The sequence below is a fragment of the Misgurnus anguillicaudatus genome, chromosome 10 (genome assembly GCF_027580225.2).
Source record: "Misgurnus anguillicaudatus chromosome 10, ASM2758022v2, whole genome shotgun sequence".
Classification (NCBI taxonomy): Eukaryota; Metazoa; Chordata; class Actinopteri; order Cypriniformes; family Cobitidae; genus Misgurnus; species Misgurnus anguillicaudatus.
Window position 1 is genome coordinate 38,464,231 of NC_073346.2, and position 18,050 is coordinate 38,482,280.

The following is an 18,050-nucleotide window of genomic DNA, read 5'->3' on the forward strand; positions in this document are numbered from 1 at the left end:
ATCGATTTCACACAAATTGCATATGTTTTCATCTCTCTAAGGTGGTCTATAGGTTAGTCATTTACCTAAGCTTATTTGCATGATAGTAAAAATTGCATACGACAGTAATTGTGAAGCTTGTAGCGTGAGTTGCTTGACATACAGCACTTTTTTTAGGCAACCTTTAAAGCACATGGTTCCATTTAAAACGTTAAGACACTTCTGATTTTACTGCCCATCAAAATTACATCTCCAAATAGAAAAAGATCAGTAAAATGAAAAGCGTCCGGTGACGGCATGAACCCCAAATAAATAATGCAGGACGATGAGAAACGAACAAGGTTGTGATTCACATTTCAAACGGTGGAAATTCAAGATATTACAGTGACCAAAGTTTTGCAAAATAATCTAACATCGGCAGTGCCATATATAGTACAAGGCATTTGTTGGCATAGACTGTATAATTTTTTTACAATTAATATATATATGTCTATATATATAGAGAGATTCATATTTCTTCAAACCAAGTAACAAGATTGAGCCGCTTTTACCGGTTTACCTGCAGGTTATAGAGATCAAGAATAAATCCTCTTTATTCGAGAGAGAATTACTCATTAGCCAGCAGTGCTCGACTCAGTATTTTACCATTAAGGCCTTTGTCGTCTCCTCTTCTTCTCCGATTTCATGCATGTTTTTAAAAAAATCCAGTTAACATCACACGTAAACATCAAAGTCTATCAAACGCCATTGACTTTCCTTTTTTTAAATCAGTAGCTCAAAATCAGTGTAAAAACAACAGACAAGAAGTGCAGTCGGCAAATATCCACAGCAAAACATAGTTTGATCGAAAGAAATAGTTACGAAATTAAAATTTCGTCATTATTTAGTCGCCTTTATGTCATTCTGAACCCATGTGCCATTCTTTCATTTCTTTAAAGAATCTCTTGGCTGCTTTATTCATGTAATAAAAAGTGAATAGGAACGGGGGATCTCTTGCTCCAGACTGAAACATTAAAACATTTCCCGGACAGGGCTTATGCTAGTCCCAGACTAAAATGCATGTTTGAGCTAACTTAATTTAAAAACATCTTGCCCTGACTTATCTTAACACATATCAGCGCCATTGTTTTTTCATTGTTTTTTATGTTTGTAAAAACGGCTTAAAAGTCCTAATATAACTAAGGCTTAGTCGTGGATTAATCTAAACCCTGTTTGGGAAACCGCCCCTATATGCCTATATGTTCAAACTTCTACGCTTTTGTGAGGAAAAGTCTGGATTCTAACACTGCATCCAAAATTGCCTACTTCCATATTATAGTAGACGAAAATCAGTAGTATTCGAAAAACAGTATGCGACTACTTCGTCAAGATTTTGAAGCGTGCATTTGATGGACATTTTACTTCCCTGTGAGCCCCCAGGAGAGAAGTTACCCAACAGAGAAGAAGGAGGAGGCGTCATCGTATTCGAAGCGTCTCTATTCAAATGCAAATACATAAGGAAAAACATTTCTCACATCATTCAAGTTAACGACTTGTTGTCAGTGTTGGGGAAAGTTACTTTTAAAAGTAATGCATTACAATATTAAGTTACTCCCCAAAAAAGTAACTAAATGCATTACTTAGTTACTTTTCATGGAAAGTAATACATGCGTTACTTTTAAGTTACTTTTGCGTTACTTTTTCTTACTTCGCTAAGGCTTGATCTCTTTCAGTTTTATGACTTAGAAGTTCTGAATTCAGAAATTGCATATTTCCATCACAAAAATGTCAAGCTCTGGCCTGCTATCTCCGTTTTCTGACTCAAACTGTTCCTCAAACGTGACTACATTCAGTTTAATTCAGTACATTATTATTATTATTTTTTATTAATTAAACTGAAAAGTACAGAGCCCCTAAGGTGACACTGGAGTAAAAAAAATCAAAAGTTTACTTTCATGTGCTCACGCGAAACCTTCATGTACAGAATTTGTTTTGAAAAGTTTAGTTTCGCATGTTCACGTGAAACTATCGCGCGCACACGTGAAAGTTTCACGTGAGCACGCGAAACTAAACTCGACAGTTTCCCGTGCTCATGCGATAGTTTCATGTGCTCACGCGAAACCTTCATGTGCAGATTTTTTTTTAAGTTTAGTTTCGCGTGCTCACATGAAACTTCACGTGCACACGCGAAAACTTCATGTACAGAATTTTTTTGAAAAAATTCACGTGAGCATGCTAAACTAAACTCAACAGTTTTACGTGCGCACGCGATAGTGTCACATGCGAAACTAAACTTTATTTCATTTTTGCTCCATGTCCCCTTAGGGCAGTGCTTCTCAAATAGTGGGGCGGGACCCCCAGGAAGTTATTTTTTTGCACTGTCACTTAAAGACATTACACCCCAATCACACTGATAAGCCGCTTGAGTTTTTATTATTATTTATTGATTATATTTAATTAAATTTTTCAGTATCAAACGGTCAAAAAATATTATACTTTGAACAAGGGTTGATTTTTTTTCAGGCAAATTGATGCATTTTAAGTCTTTTCTGTTACAGACTAAAAAACAATGTTAATAAAGTTATTCTTTGCTGTAAGTTGATCGATATTTCTTTTTTTGTGTTTTCTTTAATGTTAATAAGGATACAATGTTTTGCAGATGTGTCATTTTATAGATAAATTATACTATTTACAGTCAGGGCGGAGAGTTGGGGGGGCGCGAAATGTTTACTTCTTCCTAGGGGGGGCGTGACAGAAAATAATTGAGAAGCACTGCCTTAGGGGCTCCGTAGAAAAGTAACTCGCATTAGTTTTTTTTAAAAAGTAACTCAAATATTAATGTGTACATTTATAAAGTAATGCGTTACTTTATTCGTTACTTTAGAAAAGTAATATTATTACGTAATGCACGTTAGTTGTAATGCGTTACCCCCAACACTGCTTGTTGTTATGATGATGAATTTCATGTACTGTTTTAATAGTCGACGAGTATGTACTTCATCTAATTCAGTACGCACTATCCACAGTATCCGAAGTCATTATGGATCACTCTAGGTTGACAGCCTCAGTCCCCATTCACTTTCATGAAATGTAAAAAGCAACCAGGATATTCTTTACAAAAACTTAAAAAGTCTGGTTCGCAATAACACTGGGCTGAGTAAATAATGACTAAATTTAAATGTTTCTGGTAAACTTGGTTCCTTCTGTAAAGATTTTTTTTGTTGGGTTTGTTTTACATAGTTTATTGTGCAGATCATTGAAATGAGTCTTTACAGTGAAATAATACACGCTTTACAAAATCGTGAAGGTGAATGACCTCTGTATAATTCAGTCTCGTGTAAAAAGTCTTACAGTTTCGCCCATGGACCACAGACGGAGTCAAAGAGAACAAGAGAGAGAGAGAGATACTAGAATCAAATTAAAGGTCCGTGAGGCCAGTGTTACTCTTTAGCCTCCTGCTCAGTTTGGGCCTGACACGGAGCGTGAGCTTCAGGCACCATGTGCTCTTCCATTTTAATGGAGAACATGGAGCTGTTGGTCTGCACGCTCTCATCAAGCTCCGTGATAAGCTCGCCTTCTTTGAAGTCCGTTAGGCCCTCGTCCTTGTTGTTGTTGTTGTTATTGGATAGGAAGCCGATGGGCGTCTCTTTTAGCTTGCCGGCGTGGTTGACGTAGAAGCGCTGGTTCTGGAAGAACTTAATGATGGTGTGTTTGGGCAGGTCCAGCTGTGCGGAAAGGGTGTGGATGGCCTCCTCGTCCGGATACAAGCCGACGTCCTGGATGAAGCTCTGCAAGATGCCCAGCGCCTCCATGGAGATGCGGTTGCCTTGGCGACTCTTGCTTCGGTTGTCGTCCTCCGTCTCTGCGGGCGAGGCCGTGGAGGGCTGTCGGGGTGGTAGCCGTGGCCCCATCTGTTGCTGCTGCTGCATGGGCTGCTGGGATAGAGGAGTCTGAGATGGGTGTGGCAGGGGCAGAGGTGTCTGGAGCTGAGAGGGGGGCTGTTGATGAGCCTGAGAGTAACAAGAAAGAGAGAAACGTACGTCAATTTTCAGTAAAAATGTACCAGCTTAATTTGCAGAAACTCTTATATTCAATTGTCAGTTTAACTTCAAAAAATGCAAAAATCTTTTTGCTTTAATTAAATAAATTATTATGTTGGCACAATTATATTTTTGTATACAAAAGTGATTTCAAGCATTCAAACATACACATTCAGTTAAAAATTAATTTAGGATCACAGTAAACATTTCAGTCAAGTGATTCGGGTGGTGTATGCTAGTGAATAGTAAACAGCACTGTTAACTGAATGATTATCAACTACATGTTTTATTATATAAGTATTATATAATATTTATTATATAAATATCTGTTTTGACTTTTTTGTTTTTAACTCAGATGTAAAATAATGTCTAGGTTTTATTTGCACCGATTTTAGACTTGCTGTCATGTGTGTGTTTCAAATTCTGTCCATCAAGTTTGAAAAAAAGAGAAAATAATTAAATAAGTGTACACATTATTATATATATGAATTAAACACACACTGCAAAAAATTACTTTCTTACTTAGTATTTTTGTCATGTTTTCAGTAGAAATATCTAAAAGTTCTTAAATTAAGAAGCTTTTTAATAAGTTTATAGGCAAAAAATATACAATTCAAGTAAATTTAAACTTAAAACAAGCAAAAATATCTGCCAATGGGGTGAGAAAAAAAATTAAAAAAAAGTTTTATTTTTTCTTAAACACTTAATTTAAGCACAAATTTCATTGGCAGATAATTTTGCTTGTTTTAAGCACAAATTCACCCAAATCTTATTTTTTTTTTGTCCAAAAACTAGACTTATTTTCTTAGGTCAAGAAAATACATCTTGATTTAAGAATTTTTAGATATTTCTACTAAAAACTAGACAAAAATGTTAAGTAAGAAAGTAATTTTTTTGCAGTGCATGCCTTTCTTTACATTGTTATTTAAGTCATATAACATTTATTTGTATAGCACTTCTTTAATACGTTTCATTGCTTCAAAGCAGACAGAGAAAAAAATTAAAACCACAAAAAACAGGGAAATTATTAAATATATAATATACAATTTTACTGTCCCAATGAAATATGAGTAAAAAATAACTATATTATGATATATCCTGTTATGAAATTGAAATAAAAGATTAGAAATTACTCATAAATAAAATTGTATTCATCTGGCCCATCAGCACATATAATCCAAAATTGGGGTTTTACAGTAAAAAAATGACTTCTTGCTTAGTATTTTTTTTCTTGTTTTCAGTACATAATTCTTAAATCAAAATGTATTTTCTTAATAGGCAAAATGACCTAAGAAAACGAGTCTAGTTTTACACAAAAATATACAATTTAAGTGAATTTGTGCTTAAAACAAGCAAAAAATCTGCCAAATGGGTGAGACAATTTTCTTGAATTAAGTGTTAACTTATTTCAAGATATTTTTTTCTTACTCCATTAATCGATTTTTTTGCTAGTTTTAAGCACAAAGTCATTTAAATTGTATATTTTTGTCTAAAAACTACACTTATTGATTTAAGAATTTTTAGATATGAAAATTAATAAATAAATATATATTTCTACTGAAAACAAGACAAGTATTTTTGTCATTTTTTCCGTAAAAATATCTATTTATTTTTTATTTATTTAAAATAAATAAATACATAAATAGATATTTCTACTGAAAGCAAGACAAAAATACTAAGTAAGGAAGTCATTTTTTGCGGTGTACTGTAGTTTTACCAGCTCATCAGAATATTACCATAGTAAAAGCAACACTGTTGATTACGTATCAAACCCTATTCAAATACAAGATAAATAAAACTCAATGTGCAACATGCACAAGTGAGAGACGTACAGTCTGGGTGGCTGTGTTGTCTATATGTCTATATATGTATAGACCAACTTCACATTGCTTTATGGCATGCTAGCTCTGAAATGTGCCATTGTTTTTGAGTTTGGGGCATTGTAGCATGCAGCTGGGAAAAATTCCCAAGAGAACATGCAATGCGTGATAACATTTTAACAAATACAAAACAGGCTACAGATAACGTATCAAAGACGCCAGAATACAATAGACACAAATAAATGGTACTTGAGTTTGTTATTCAGCAAGACTTCTGTATGAAGTAAATAAAGCTAAATTAAACTTAAAGGGATAGTTCACCAAAAAAATTAAATTCTGTCATCATTTACTCACTCTCATGTTGTAACAAACCCGTATAAATGTTTTTGTTCTAAAAAAAAAATAATGGAAAATGTTTTGAGGAATGTTTGTACCCAAACCAATCAGAAGCACCATTGACTTCCATAGTAAGAAAAAAATACTATGGAAGTGAATGGTGCTTCTGATCGGTTTGGTTAAATATTTTGGTGAACAATCCTTTTAAAGACTTTACCCTGTGATGACCATGAGGTATCTTACAAATTATCGATTTAAGGGACCCCCACATATGATAAACCTTTAGCGAGGGATCCATTTCCTACATATATTTTAAAGAACATTTAAACTGTGTTAAATAAATAGTAATTGTGATATCATAAAGTAATTGTGATATTGCTTTAAGTTTGTTTCTTAAATTCTGTCCATCAACTTTAAAATTTAGAGAAAACAATTAAATGTGTTACAAATCATAAAAAAAATCACAATCCACACCACAACTATATTAATAAATATACAGAGGAACAATATTGTTGGGATATTATATAATGTTTTTTTTTTCAGCTGATACATAACAAAACATTGGCAGCCAATCAAAATACATTTAAATTTAAAGCGTTCACAAATTTAAAATGCAAAACTACAACGAGCGAGATTAAAATAAACATAAGGTTATATTTAGTTGGTATAAATCGTTATCATTATAATTATTATTTTTGGTGTGAATAGATCTTAATGCCCTAAAATCTGACTAGGATTTAAAACAAACTACAGTAAAGTACAGCAATGATATCACCTAACAGTTTGTTTTAGCCCTTAACCGTAGTAAAGTCTCTGTATCGCAGTAAGTTTCCTGTGGCTATTGCTTTTATTATGCCACAGTTTGTGTCTGAAAACTTTGAATGTTTAAAATCCTCCCCAGCCGTGAGCAGATCTCATTGCCTTAAGTGGTGAAAATAGAAGTGACAAAATGTTTTTCTTCGCCGCATGCCATTTTCTTGGATTGACCATATGTTTGCGAGTAAACAAAATAATATGTGATCAAATATGCAGCTGTAACCGGGAAGAACTTGGGGGATTTTTATGATTAAATATGGATTCTGAATAGTGACGAATTTATCAAAAAAGCCAGATGTCTTTAATATCTAAACACAGACGAATGGTGTTGCTAATGACTGTTTAACTCACACAGCGTGAGGGAGAGAGAGAATTACAGGTGTTTCACAAAGTCACACAACACCTCAAAAACTTCAAAAGTGATCAAAAGAGATTTCATTAGACATCATTTCGCCAAAAACCAATAGTCTAAAAACAAATGTACAAGTGTAGTATACTTACATGTGCATGAACAAGATCTGAATTCAGACTAACCATTCATTATATGATTAATTTATTGTTTTTTTATGATGTTGAATTCATCAATAATTCTCATAAGTTTTTAAAAAGTAAACTTTTCACCCGTATTTAAGCATATGTTTGTTTGACACTGACCTGCATTGGATCTGTGGGTATGTGCATCATATGCGAGGGTCTGTCTGCGTGATGCTGTTGCCCACCGTTGCTCTCCTGCTCGTATATGGCGTCACGTTCCGATTGGGACAAACTGAGGAACCGTCGGATCATGGAGAGGTTCTCCCAGAGCGTGCGGTTCTCCGGGGACGGATCTTCTTTCCAGCGCAGAAGCTCACAAAGCCAACCCTGTGTGAGCAAACATGTCAGATGGAGAACGTATGTACACAGCACAGTATACATTGCAAAAATAAAACATCTAATTTTGTAATTTACTTATAAACTTGTGTTGTTGAATGGTCATGTTCTTTTTGTATTTCATATTTGCAGTAATAAATACAAAGATGTGTTTTATAATAAATGTGTCTGGAGTGCAAACCCCTACATTACAGCTCTGGCATCGAGGCCTTAAACTATCTTTTTTGTCACACTTGGCCGATTACTTGAGACAATTTACAGGCCACGATTAACACAAAATTGGTAACAAGAATTGAAAATAATCGACTGTCGCCACCACCGTCAAAAATTAGATATTGATATTAACTCTTTCCTCGCCATTTAAGAGAAAACGCATCCCTGCCAATGACGAGTTTTTACGGCAATCTATAAGGTGGGGCTTTTCCCAACTTATAAAACTGTTTAAAAAAAAAAAACTTAGTGTATGTTTTGATCATCATTCTGAATCTGATCTCTAACAAAAGTCCTTTACAAAAATACAATTATCTTAAAGGGGGGGGTTCAATGGTATTTCAAGCATTCTGACTTATTAACACAGTTATAGAGTTTCCTCATGCTAAGGATGAAACGTTTTATTTGATATATTGTATGTTTATATATTTAAGAACATTTTCTGGAAGGCATTAAACTTGCTGGCGTTGGCTGGCATTTTTTTTAAAGGCTGGCGGGAAAAGATTTACCCAATGCCCTTGGCAGGGATTATTAAAGCAACACTATGTAGTTTTTTTACCTTTAAATAATGTCTCTAAAATTATTTCAGTGATAGAACAACTTTTAACTGGACAGATTGTACTGTTGCTGCAACCTGAGCAGCCTCCTAGCTGCTACAAACACACTCTGAAAGTGGCGGTGGAGGGTAGAGCACACAGCCCCGCGCCTCCCCCTGCCTGCAGAAGAGTGTCTGATACCAGGCACTGTTGCGCTTTTCAACCACATGGGGGAGCTGTAAGTCATTTTTACATGGAAACTACATAGTGTTGCTTTAAATTCACTTAATCCTGGCGTAATGCCATTTAGAAATATCACGTTCTTGTCAGAATCCGTTAAATGCCACGATGATTCAGTGGCAAAGTCCTCTAAGTGCATGAAAGATGAATTGGGTGAATTACGGCGTGCACATGTCGAGGTGCAAGACCTTTTTACCTGGTAAAAGGAGGTTTATTAGCCTGGAAAAACCCAGATAACTTCCGGCAAATTTAGATTTGCTCTGCAAGTAGTCTGGCAAAGAGGCCATTCAAGCCCATTTCTAATGCCGAGAAATCGCGGCACCAATCAGAAACGTTGTGGCGGCTTTACAGTATGACGACAGCGCACCAGCAATGGTAAAGCAGATTTTGTACATTACACAGATGGATGCCGCTGATAAACATCACTCGTTCGAATCAGCTATCTAACCTTTTTGTTAAAACCCGAGCAAAGAAAAACACTCATATCTAGAAAAGATGTTATCGCTGTCTTACCGACTGGATTCGGCAAAAGTCTGATATACCAGCTTGCAACTTTGGTGGCTAAACCAATGGGTCGTAGCGAGAGCGGCGAACCCTTGTGTGGTGGTGCATACGTCATCCCCTTCATCGCTCTGATTGGTTTTAGTTCTATTCAATTGCGCTATGAAGCTTTGCCAGACCAAGACTTAGTTACTACTGAGAATAGTCTGGTTTTAACCAGGCTAGAGGTTTATCGAATATATTAGGATATTGACCACATTTTTGCACCTTTTACACTTTTTCAGAAAGGACGGTAAAGAAAGACTGAAGTCATGGGTGGAGATTTTATTCCCATTGCCTGATGCTCATTTACAAGAAAACGTGTTTGATGCACTTAGAGGGTTTTGAATTTGAACTCAATTCATCATCTGATCATTTGGGACGATACTGGAAAGTTTAGGGAAAAAACAGAGAACGAGAGTCAATAAAGCCGAGCTCAGAGCTCTAGTGTTGTGTTTTCCTGGCATGTTTACAAAAGTGATGCTGTAATCTCCAGGCCAGTGTGTGGCAGCACCTTTCATTTCCACTGGATTACCCAACAAACACAGAACAGAAGCCAGAGAGCTGCACGACAGAGATAACTCAGCATTTCTCTCGTCCGCTGTTTCTGTTCATCCCACAAGCCACGTAAAGCCAGAGAGACAAACTCATCACAGCTCACCTTGTTCTTCTGCCACCTTTATTGTCGGCCTGTTTTATTTGCATTCGCAGGGATTTGTGTCTCGTTCCTGCTATGATGTCTGCAGCTCGGCACGGTTCAAACACAAGCACACCTTATCATAGCCATTAAGCACACTATCATAAAATAATCCTCAATCAAACATCTGCAAACGCAGAACGGATAAAACCACAAACAAATCACGGCAAAACGCGACACAGAATCAACATGCAGACGAACTCACGCGAAAGTCAACAGAGGTATTAGCATTAATGCATTATACAACAAAAATAAAACAATCTCATAAAGTGCTTCAGAAACAATGTTCAATGCTTTGTATTTGTTCGATTGCGTTTTGTCACATACAGGGCGTTAGAGGAGACTGGATGTGAAAATGTTATCGGGTTTATTTTGCCCAAAGCCTACACAAGGAAAATGTCCCGAAACATCTTCTTCACCCAATTACAACCTAACATAAAAAGTTGATCTCATCCAGATGTTCAGGAAGGGCATCTGGTGGCCGGGTGGAGATGTTCAGGAAGGTCCATGAGCCCACCAGAAGCACCATTGTGTTGTGGGTATAAATAGCAGTGGGCATTCTGATAAAAATATTTTTTCTTGCACACAATGGCTGAATTCATGCGTAAGATTCATTCAAGCAAGCGAGATAGCGTGTGTCTATGAGCATGAGGGCCTGAACAGTCACAAGCTGTCAATGAGGACATTACTGTGAGAGAACAGTGTGTCGTTTATGTCCCTCACCCCAACCAACATGCCAGCGAGCACATTAATAAACTTGGAGCCCCAGATACCAGCAGTTAGCAAAAGTCACATGGCACCTTCTATACCTTTTTATCTTCTCATTTGCTGGTAATTATTCCCTCTTGGTCACCTCGTGGTCGTTCTATCCGGCCTGCCAGGGTCTCAAACGATCTTTGTTACAAACATCGACAAGCAGCTTTGGGCCACATCCCAATTTGCATACTAGACATTAAAAGTGTTGACGATGATGGGAAATCATTTTGAGATCAGTATTGGGGCGAGTGATGGAGAGGTTACTTTGAAACTAGTTTAACAAAAAATTGTTAGCGGCACTACAGACAAAATGTACACCTCTAAACTGCTTTGAACCATGCTAAATCTATTCAATTGGGAATAATCTCTTAAATATATAATTATCAGATACCAGAGCAGAACTCTTCTGGCACAAAGACAATGAAGATCTGCTTAAATACTGCATACATTTGCACTAAATACAACCAGTAAAACAAACAAACAAACAAAAAAATTAAAAAAGCAATTAACCAAAACACCAAAACTTAAAAGCCATGAATCATTACAATTAAGCAAAATAAATATTACAATTTAGTAAGAACTAATGATGTACACTGTAAAAATGATTTTCTTAGTATTTTTGTCTTGTTATAAGCACAAATATCTAAAAATTCAAGTCAAGATGCATTTTCATGATGAGCAAAATAACTCAAGAAAACAAGTCTAGTTTTAAGACAAAAAATATCAAATTTAAGTGAAATGATGGATTAAACAAGCAAAAAAATTCTGCCAATGGGGTAAGCAAAAAAATCTTGAACTTTTTTCTTAAACACTTAATTCAAGAAAAAATTGCTTACCCCATTGGCAGATTTATTTTGCTTGCTTTATCCACAAATTGACTTAAAGGCGGAGTGCACAATGTTTGAAAAACGCTTTGGAAAAGGAGACGGGCCGACTACCAAAACACACTTATAGCCAATCAGCATTAAGGAGCGTGTCTACTAACCGACATCCTTGCCGGGTTGCGTATGTGTGGGGCGGGTCTTTTAAAAGAAGGTCCAGATTCTATTGGGGTAGGGGCGTGTTTCAAATATCAACATTGGCTTTCAAACATTGTGCACTCCGCCTTTAAATTTGATACAATTTTCTTAAGTTATTTTGCTCATCAAGAAAAAACATATTGATTTAAGAATTTTTAGATATTTGTACTGAAAAGAAAACAAAAATACTAAATAAGAAAGTAACTTTTTGCAGTGTAGCATTCATCACTTTGCGTTTGAAAAAGTTAGCTGGTACCGGAACTAACTTCACAGCTACTAAAAAAAACACTAGGGCAATTTCATGCAAAATGTCAAACTTATTATGAAAGTGAAGTTTTAACACCTTATAGGTGCCGATCCTGGGGGTGCTCCGGCAAATTCGAGGCACCCACCGAAAATGTCAGAGCACCCACGGAAAAACACCAGATATGATCAAGAAATATTTTTTTACAATTCAGGAGCTTCTCTGATTGGTGGATCTCACAAGTAATCTCTACAATGCTTTGATGAATAAGCTAAATAAGGGGAGCTTCAGATTTCGTGTCCAAAAATGTGCAGAAAACAAGACCACGCCGCTTCCTCCTTCTTTCCAAAGCGCGTGGGTGCCTGCGTAGCGTCTGACAATGCTAGGCTACCGATTCGTTGTGTGACATTGTGCCGAGCACCCTCCAGCAGAAAATGAAATGTCAATCAGATTTCAATATTTTGTGGTTTCATTACCCATGCAAGTCTCTGTTAAAGTTTTTAAAGCATTTTATGTATAGTTTTTAAGTAAGTGCAAATTTTAGAAATGTCCCATACATAAAGTTTACATTAAATGTAAATAATTTAATGTTAAGAGCCATCCTTTCTTCATATGTTGGGTACTAATGCTTTTGGTTTGTGCCTTTTAATTCACTTAATTCCTACAAAGTATGTTGTCTCCCAAAAACTTGTGTCTGTTATTTATCACATCAAAACACATGCGTGTTTAGTATAGACTGCTTTTTTTCTATATTTGTCTAGACTTTATCATCAGGGGTTTAGGAAAATATCAACAGATGGTTCAATATATTGTTAATAAATGCATGAATTGTGCAAATTTCACATCCATAATGCTGGAATTGCTCTGTAGTTAAAACGTTAGTTCACCCCAAAATTTTGTCTTTACTGCCTTTCTGGGCATTGAAAGTTAGCATGTATGGGGCTCAATAAGCTCTTGAGATTCATAAGAAATATCTTCATTTGGGTTTTACGGGTGGGGAACGACATGAGGGTGAGGAATTAATGACAACATTGAAACTATACTATAGTACTGTAGACATCCGACATCATAACATCTCTCAGACATCTCTGCATTTCCCAACTAAAAAAACTTTTGCAAAAAGTTTCTCTTTCGCGGACAAGAGGATGTGGGCTGTATCATCATGTGTGATGTTTATCTTAAACATTCATCTACACCATCTAGACTAGATTTTTAAATCCTAATGGTAGAGTCCTAATCTAACACGTTACAGTATTAAGTATGGATGTCATGTAAATTGAGACACAGCAATGTTATCAGATGAGCCGGTAACTCTGCCACTGTTTCCAGGTCAGCGCTCTGCCCTCTACAGAATGGCTGTTTGCTTATCAGTCATCACATCGCTGGCTGCGTTTTTCAATCAAGTCAGCAAGTTTCGCTAGAGATACGGCCCATATAGACCTGATGGTGTCCTTTATTAAACTATCACAAACTCCTGTCCTGTCACTCGCTCGTGCGGTCACCTCTTAAAAACCAAAAGTTTGGGGCAAACAAATGATGCTTTCTATTTTTGATCGTCTTAAAATAAAGATGCTCATTGTAAGTAAAAAACAAACATCTTGATGTCAGGCAAAGGGCTGCAGCGTTTAACAGACAAAAGCATTATTGTTCATCTCTCCACCGCCCCTTCTGAAACTGGCACAGACTTGAGTTTTGGCAGACAGTGTCATGCAGATCAATTCGAAAGATAATACAGTATGTTCAAACCTGTTTTTCACCGCGTGCGGGGCCTTACGAACGAACGCGTGTGGGGTTTGCGGATGTACGTGTGAAGGAATTGGAACCGGCGCGTGCGCTTCAAGTCCATCTGTCGGCTGAAATATATTAATGCGCTCGCACAGCATATGTGAATCTTCTGCAACAATAAGCAAAAAAAAAAAAGAGGACCAAAAATAGGCAAAGAATGGACTGCCTTTTTGGATATCTTGTTATGCAAATAGATCAGCGCTCTGTATTATTCAAATGCTCTTGGCATGGCAGAAGAGAAAACCAGGCCAGTGCCCCAGATGAACTCAAACAAACAGAGACGTGTGAGAAAACCACAGATGTGGTCAAGCAAACAAAAATCGACTTTACTGTGAGCTGTGATGATCTGATAGACATGATGGCCAACACAGTGATATTGTTTATAGATGCTGTAAATCTCGGGTATAGCTCAAAAAAGTAAAGTTCATGAGATCGAATTCATGCTAAAAATATATATATCTTGTAATGCACTGTTTGGACTGTTTGGATGCATGTACATGTAAAGCCTGAAACAATAGAAGTAAGTGTATGAAACAAAACGAATAATGTAAATATCACCCATCCTTATAAAGAAGTAAGTTAATATAATTTCTCACATGTCTAAAATACTATAGTATGATGTGTTCGGTCTTGTCTTGGGTTATTGCAACATGTGAATGTATATTGCTGTTTTAGTGAAACAATTCCCCTTAGGGATTAATAACACCTGTCTGTTTATCTATTTATCCATCTAAAAATCCCTCTTTCCTAAGACAAAGAGTTGCTCTGTGTGGGACTTGCTAAACAACATAAATGATTCACACAATGTGCTAAACATTTCAGTATTCATACATTGACTCCAAAGGATATATAGATAATCTTCAAAATGTTATTGCGCTTGACAACTAAATATAAAAACATTTTATAGGGGAAAAAACTTTACATAAAGCAAAACATTACAAACACTAAAAGAAAAATATACTATAACTATACACTGCAAAAAAATGATTTTCAAGGGAAAAAATTCTTAGTATGTTTTTGTCTTGTTTTCAGTAAAAATATCAAAAAATTCTTAAATTAACCTGCTTTTCCTTGATGAGCAAAACGACCCAAGAAAATAAGTCTAGTTTTTAGACCAAAAATATCAAATTTAAGTGATTTTGTGCATAAAACAAGCAAAAAATCTGCCAATGGGGTAAGCTCATTTTTCTTGAATTTAGTATAAATCACCTAAGTTTCATATTTTTGGTCCGAAATAATTTTTAGATATCTTTGCTGAAAACAAGACAAAAATACTAAGAATTTTTTTCTTGAAAATCATATTTTGCAGTGTATATAAATTGCACATAGATCCACTAATAAATAAAGTTAAAGTGCTGTATCTCTATAGTTATAGTATTTTTTGTATTAGTTTTTGTAATGTTTTACTTTTTGTAAAGCTTTCTTCATCTATATAATACATGCTGCTTGTTGCTCATAATTTTCAGGTACAATAAGATTTGGAAGTTTATCTAAGTTTATCTAAATATATATATATGATGTTCAAGCATTATTGTTTGCAGATGCCACTTGGTTTAATATATTATAAAATGTGACCCTTGGCAACAAAACATAAGGGTCAATCTTTTGAAAATAAAATGTTTACATTATCTGAAAGCTGAATAAATATTGATGTATGGTTTGTAAGGATAGGACAATATTTGGTCAACTATTTGAAAATCTGGAATCTGAGGGTCCAAAATAATAAATTATTAAGAAAATCGCTTTTAAAGTTGTCCAAATGAAGTCCCAAGCAGTACATATTACTAATAATTAATAAATTTTTGATATATTTACGGTAGGAAATTCACAAAATATTGTCATGAAACATGATCCTTACTTAATATCCTTATGAATTTTGGCATAAAACTGTAATTGTGACCCATACAATGTATTGTTGGCTATTGCTACAAATATACCCGTGCAACTTACGACTGGTTTTGTGGTCCAGGGTCACAAATATTAAAAAAGGCACTTTTCACCATCTAAAAATATAAAAACATCCATACAACATCCAACAACAACCATAAAAACATTCAAACATTTGAACATCAATGCAAAGTATTCGGGAAAAGTTGGGTTTTCATGGATTTAATTTTCATGGCTTGTAGATGGGTCAACATTTTCAATAAACCTGAACAAATGAATGAGAAAAGGGGATGCAACAGAGCAGCAAGCAGTAAAGTTTAAGTAGGTTGATCCTAACATGATTCAAACAATGAGCAGCGATCCTGCGAGGGGCTCGGCGCGAACCTATGAGAAACGCTAGTCCATCAATTACAAGCGTGTGATTGAGATTTAATTCAAAGCTGGAGTTTAATTGCTAATATCAGAGAGTAATTAAGCAGATAAATCATGCCTGATCTTATTGAATTATAGATTAAAACTGCATAAAACCTGCAAATTGTACATGTCAGCACCAACAGCACTCTTCATTAACGCACAAGTTTGTTTTAAAACGACTCAAATACATCAAGTCGTTCACTTTAATGATAGAAAAAAACTTTCACGTGGAGATAAACGTTTTGACACACGTTCATTCAATGTAATGCAAGGGTCATATTTTAAGCAATCCAAGTTTGTCTATTAACTGGAGAGCAAGTTGATGAGATTCAGGTGTGCTGGACAAATTAATAATAGCGGTTGATACACATCTGAGGTCAACCAACCCTAATCTGTGGATATTAAAAGTAGGGATGACCCGATCAGGGTTTTTTTGCCCTCGAGTCCAAGTCATTTATTTATTAAACTATACAATAAGTTGTATCCAGTTATCTAGTTAACATATTGTAATGAGATGAGTGACATGGCTATACATACTTTAATACTTTGTTTCTAGACTTCTATTAAGTTTTTTTGACGTGGGCATCTCTCATCTCTACAATGTGTAATGTCATGATCCTGCGCGAATGCACGTTCTTGAGGTTCTAAGTGAGATGCGGAGATGCGTACCGATGTAGATTAACTAAGCACATGGTGACAAAAACAATCGACGCGTCATTTTAATGAGCGTAAAAACCTGGTTGCGCAATCCGTTTTTGTCGTGGGGGCAGAGCGAGACCTTCAGCCTATGTGCCGTGGCTTAGCACCGGACGGCCCTGGCCCGATTTAAACTAGGGCTGGGTATTGGCAAGCGCCTCACGATATGATACGTGCAATGTATCACGGTACGATACAATACGTTGCATGTTGCGATACATTGCAATACTTTTTTCCCATATCAAAAATGTAAAAAAATAGAACTGATTTTTTTACTTTTTTAAAGCAACAGTGCTTCCACACGTCGACTTTGAAAGCTGGAGGTGTTTTTTAATTTTCTGCCATTTTCTCACTCTTGCTAACTTCTGAGACATTGGCCGAATGGCTGTATATGACAGACAACTGGACAGCGACAACTACAGCAGCACACAGAGGGATTAAAAAATATATAATAATATCGATAGTAGAGATTGAAATATCGATACACTATCGCGGGAAAAATGTATCACAATAGTTAACTGTATCGATAGTTTTGCACAGCCCTAATTTAAACCCATGAATCCGAGTCCTGATCGGGAGGTAACGCCTGAAACCACGTGATTGGACCCGATTTCCGATCACATGATCGGATCGGGACATCCCTAATTAAAAGAAAGGATAGAGAGAGGTATGCCTTCTGTTGTCCAATCAAATGAGCTAATAGTTGCTAAAGCCAAACTTTCAACAAAATTTCAGCCAATCGGAGTTGTCGACACTTTGGTGTTTAGTCAACACAGGTGAATCCAACAGAAAAAATAACGTAAGCATGCAGACTGCATGTATACAAATATGGATGCAAGGCTTACCTAAAAAACAAATGAAAGACCTCTTGAACTCATCATCCTACTATCCAAAAAGTTGCAACTAAATATCTTTGTAACAGAGAGCCCATATAAGGTACGGGAAGCGTCGCTCGTCTGTCGTGGGCGAGCATCTAGCGTCGTCTGCGGCAGCCATTGGATGCGGATAAATTGAAATATTTCGCAGCGTGTGTCAGATACATGCAGAATGGTAATTATGACAGATCTGATTAAACGGGCGAGTCGGGGGCCGGGCGAGGCGGCTCCGGGCTGCAGGTGCGACCTTGTGCATTCCTGCGTGTGTAAATAAAATTAATTACAAGCATGGGGGCGCGCGGCGCGTGACA

General features: G+C 36.2%; 1 protein-coding gene across 11 annotated transcripts in view; it reads right to left on the minus strand.

Moving 5' to 3' along the window:
- Window positions 1-1,968: 1,968 nt before the first annotated feature.
- Window positions 1,969-18,050, minus strand: part of satb1b (SATB homeobox 1b) — a 64,168-nt gene continuing 48,086 nt past the window's right edge. For all 11 annotated transcript variants that reach the window (XM_073872551.1, XM_073872550.1, XM_055211372.2 and 8 more), the window contains 2 exons: window positions 7,625-7,831; window positions 1,969-3,968 (listed from right to left, as the gene is read on the minus strand). In XM_073872551.1, the coding sequence (XP_073728652.1) occupies window positions 3,399-3,968; window positions 7,625-7,831 (777 nt within the window). In that variant the 3' untranslated portion in view covers window positions 1,969-3,398. The remainder of the gene's footprint in view (window positions 3,969-7,624; window positions 7,832-18,050) is intronic.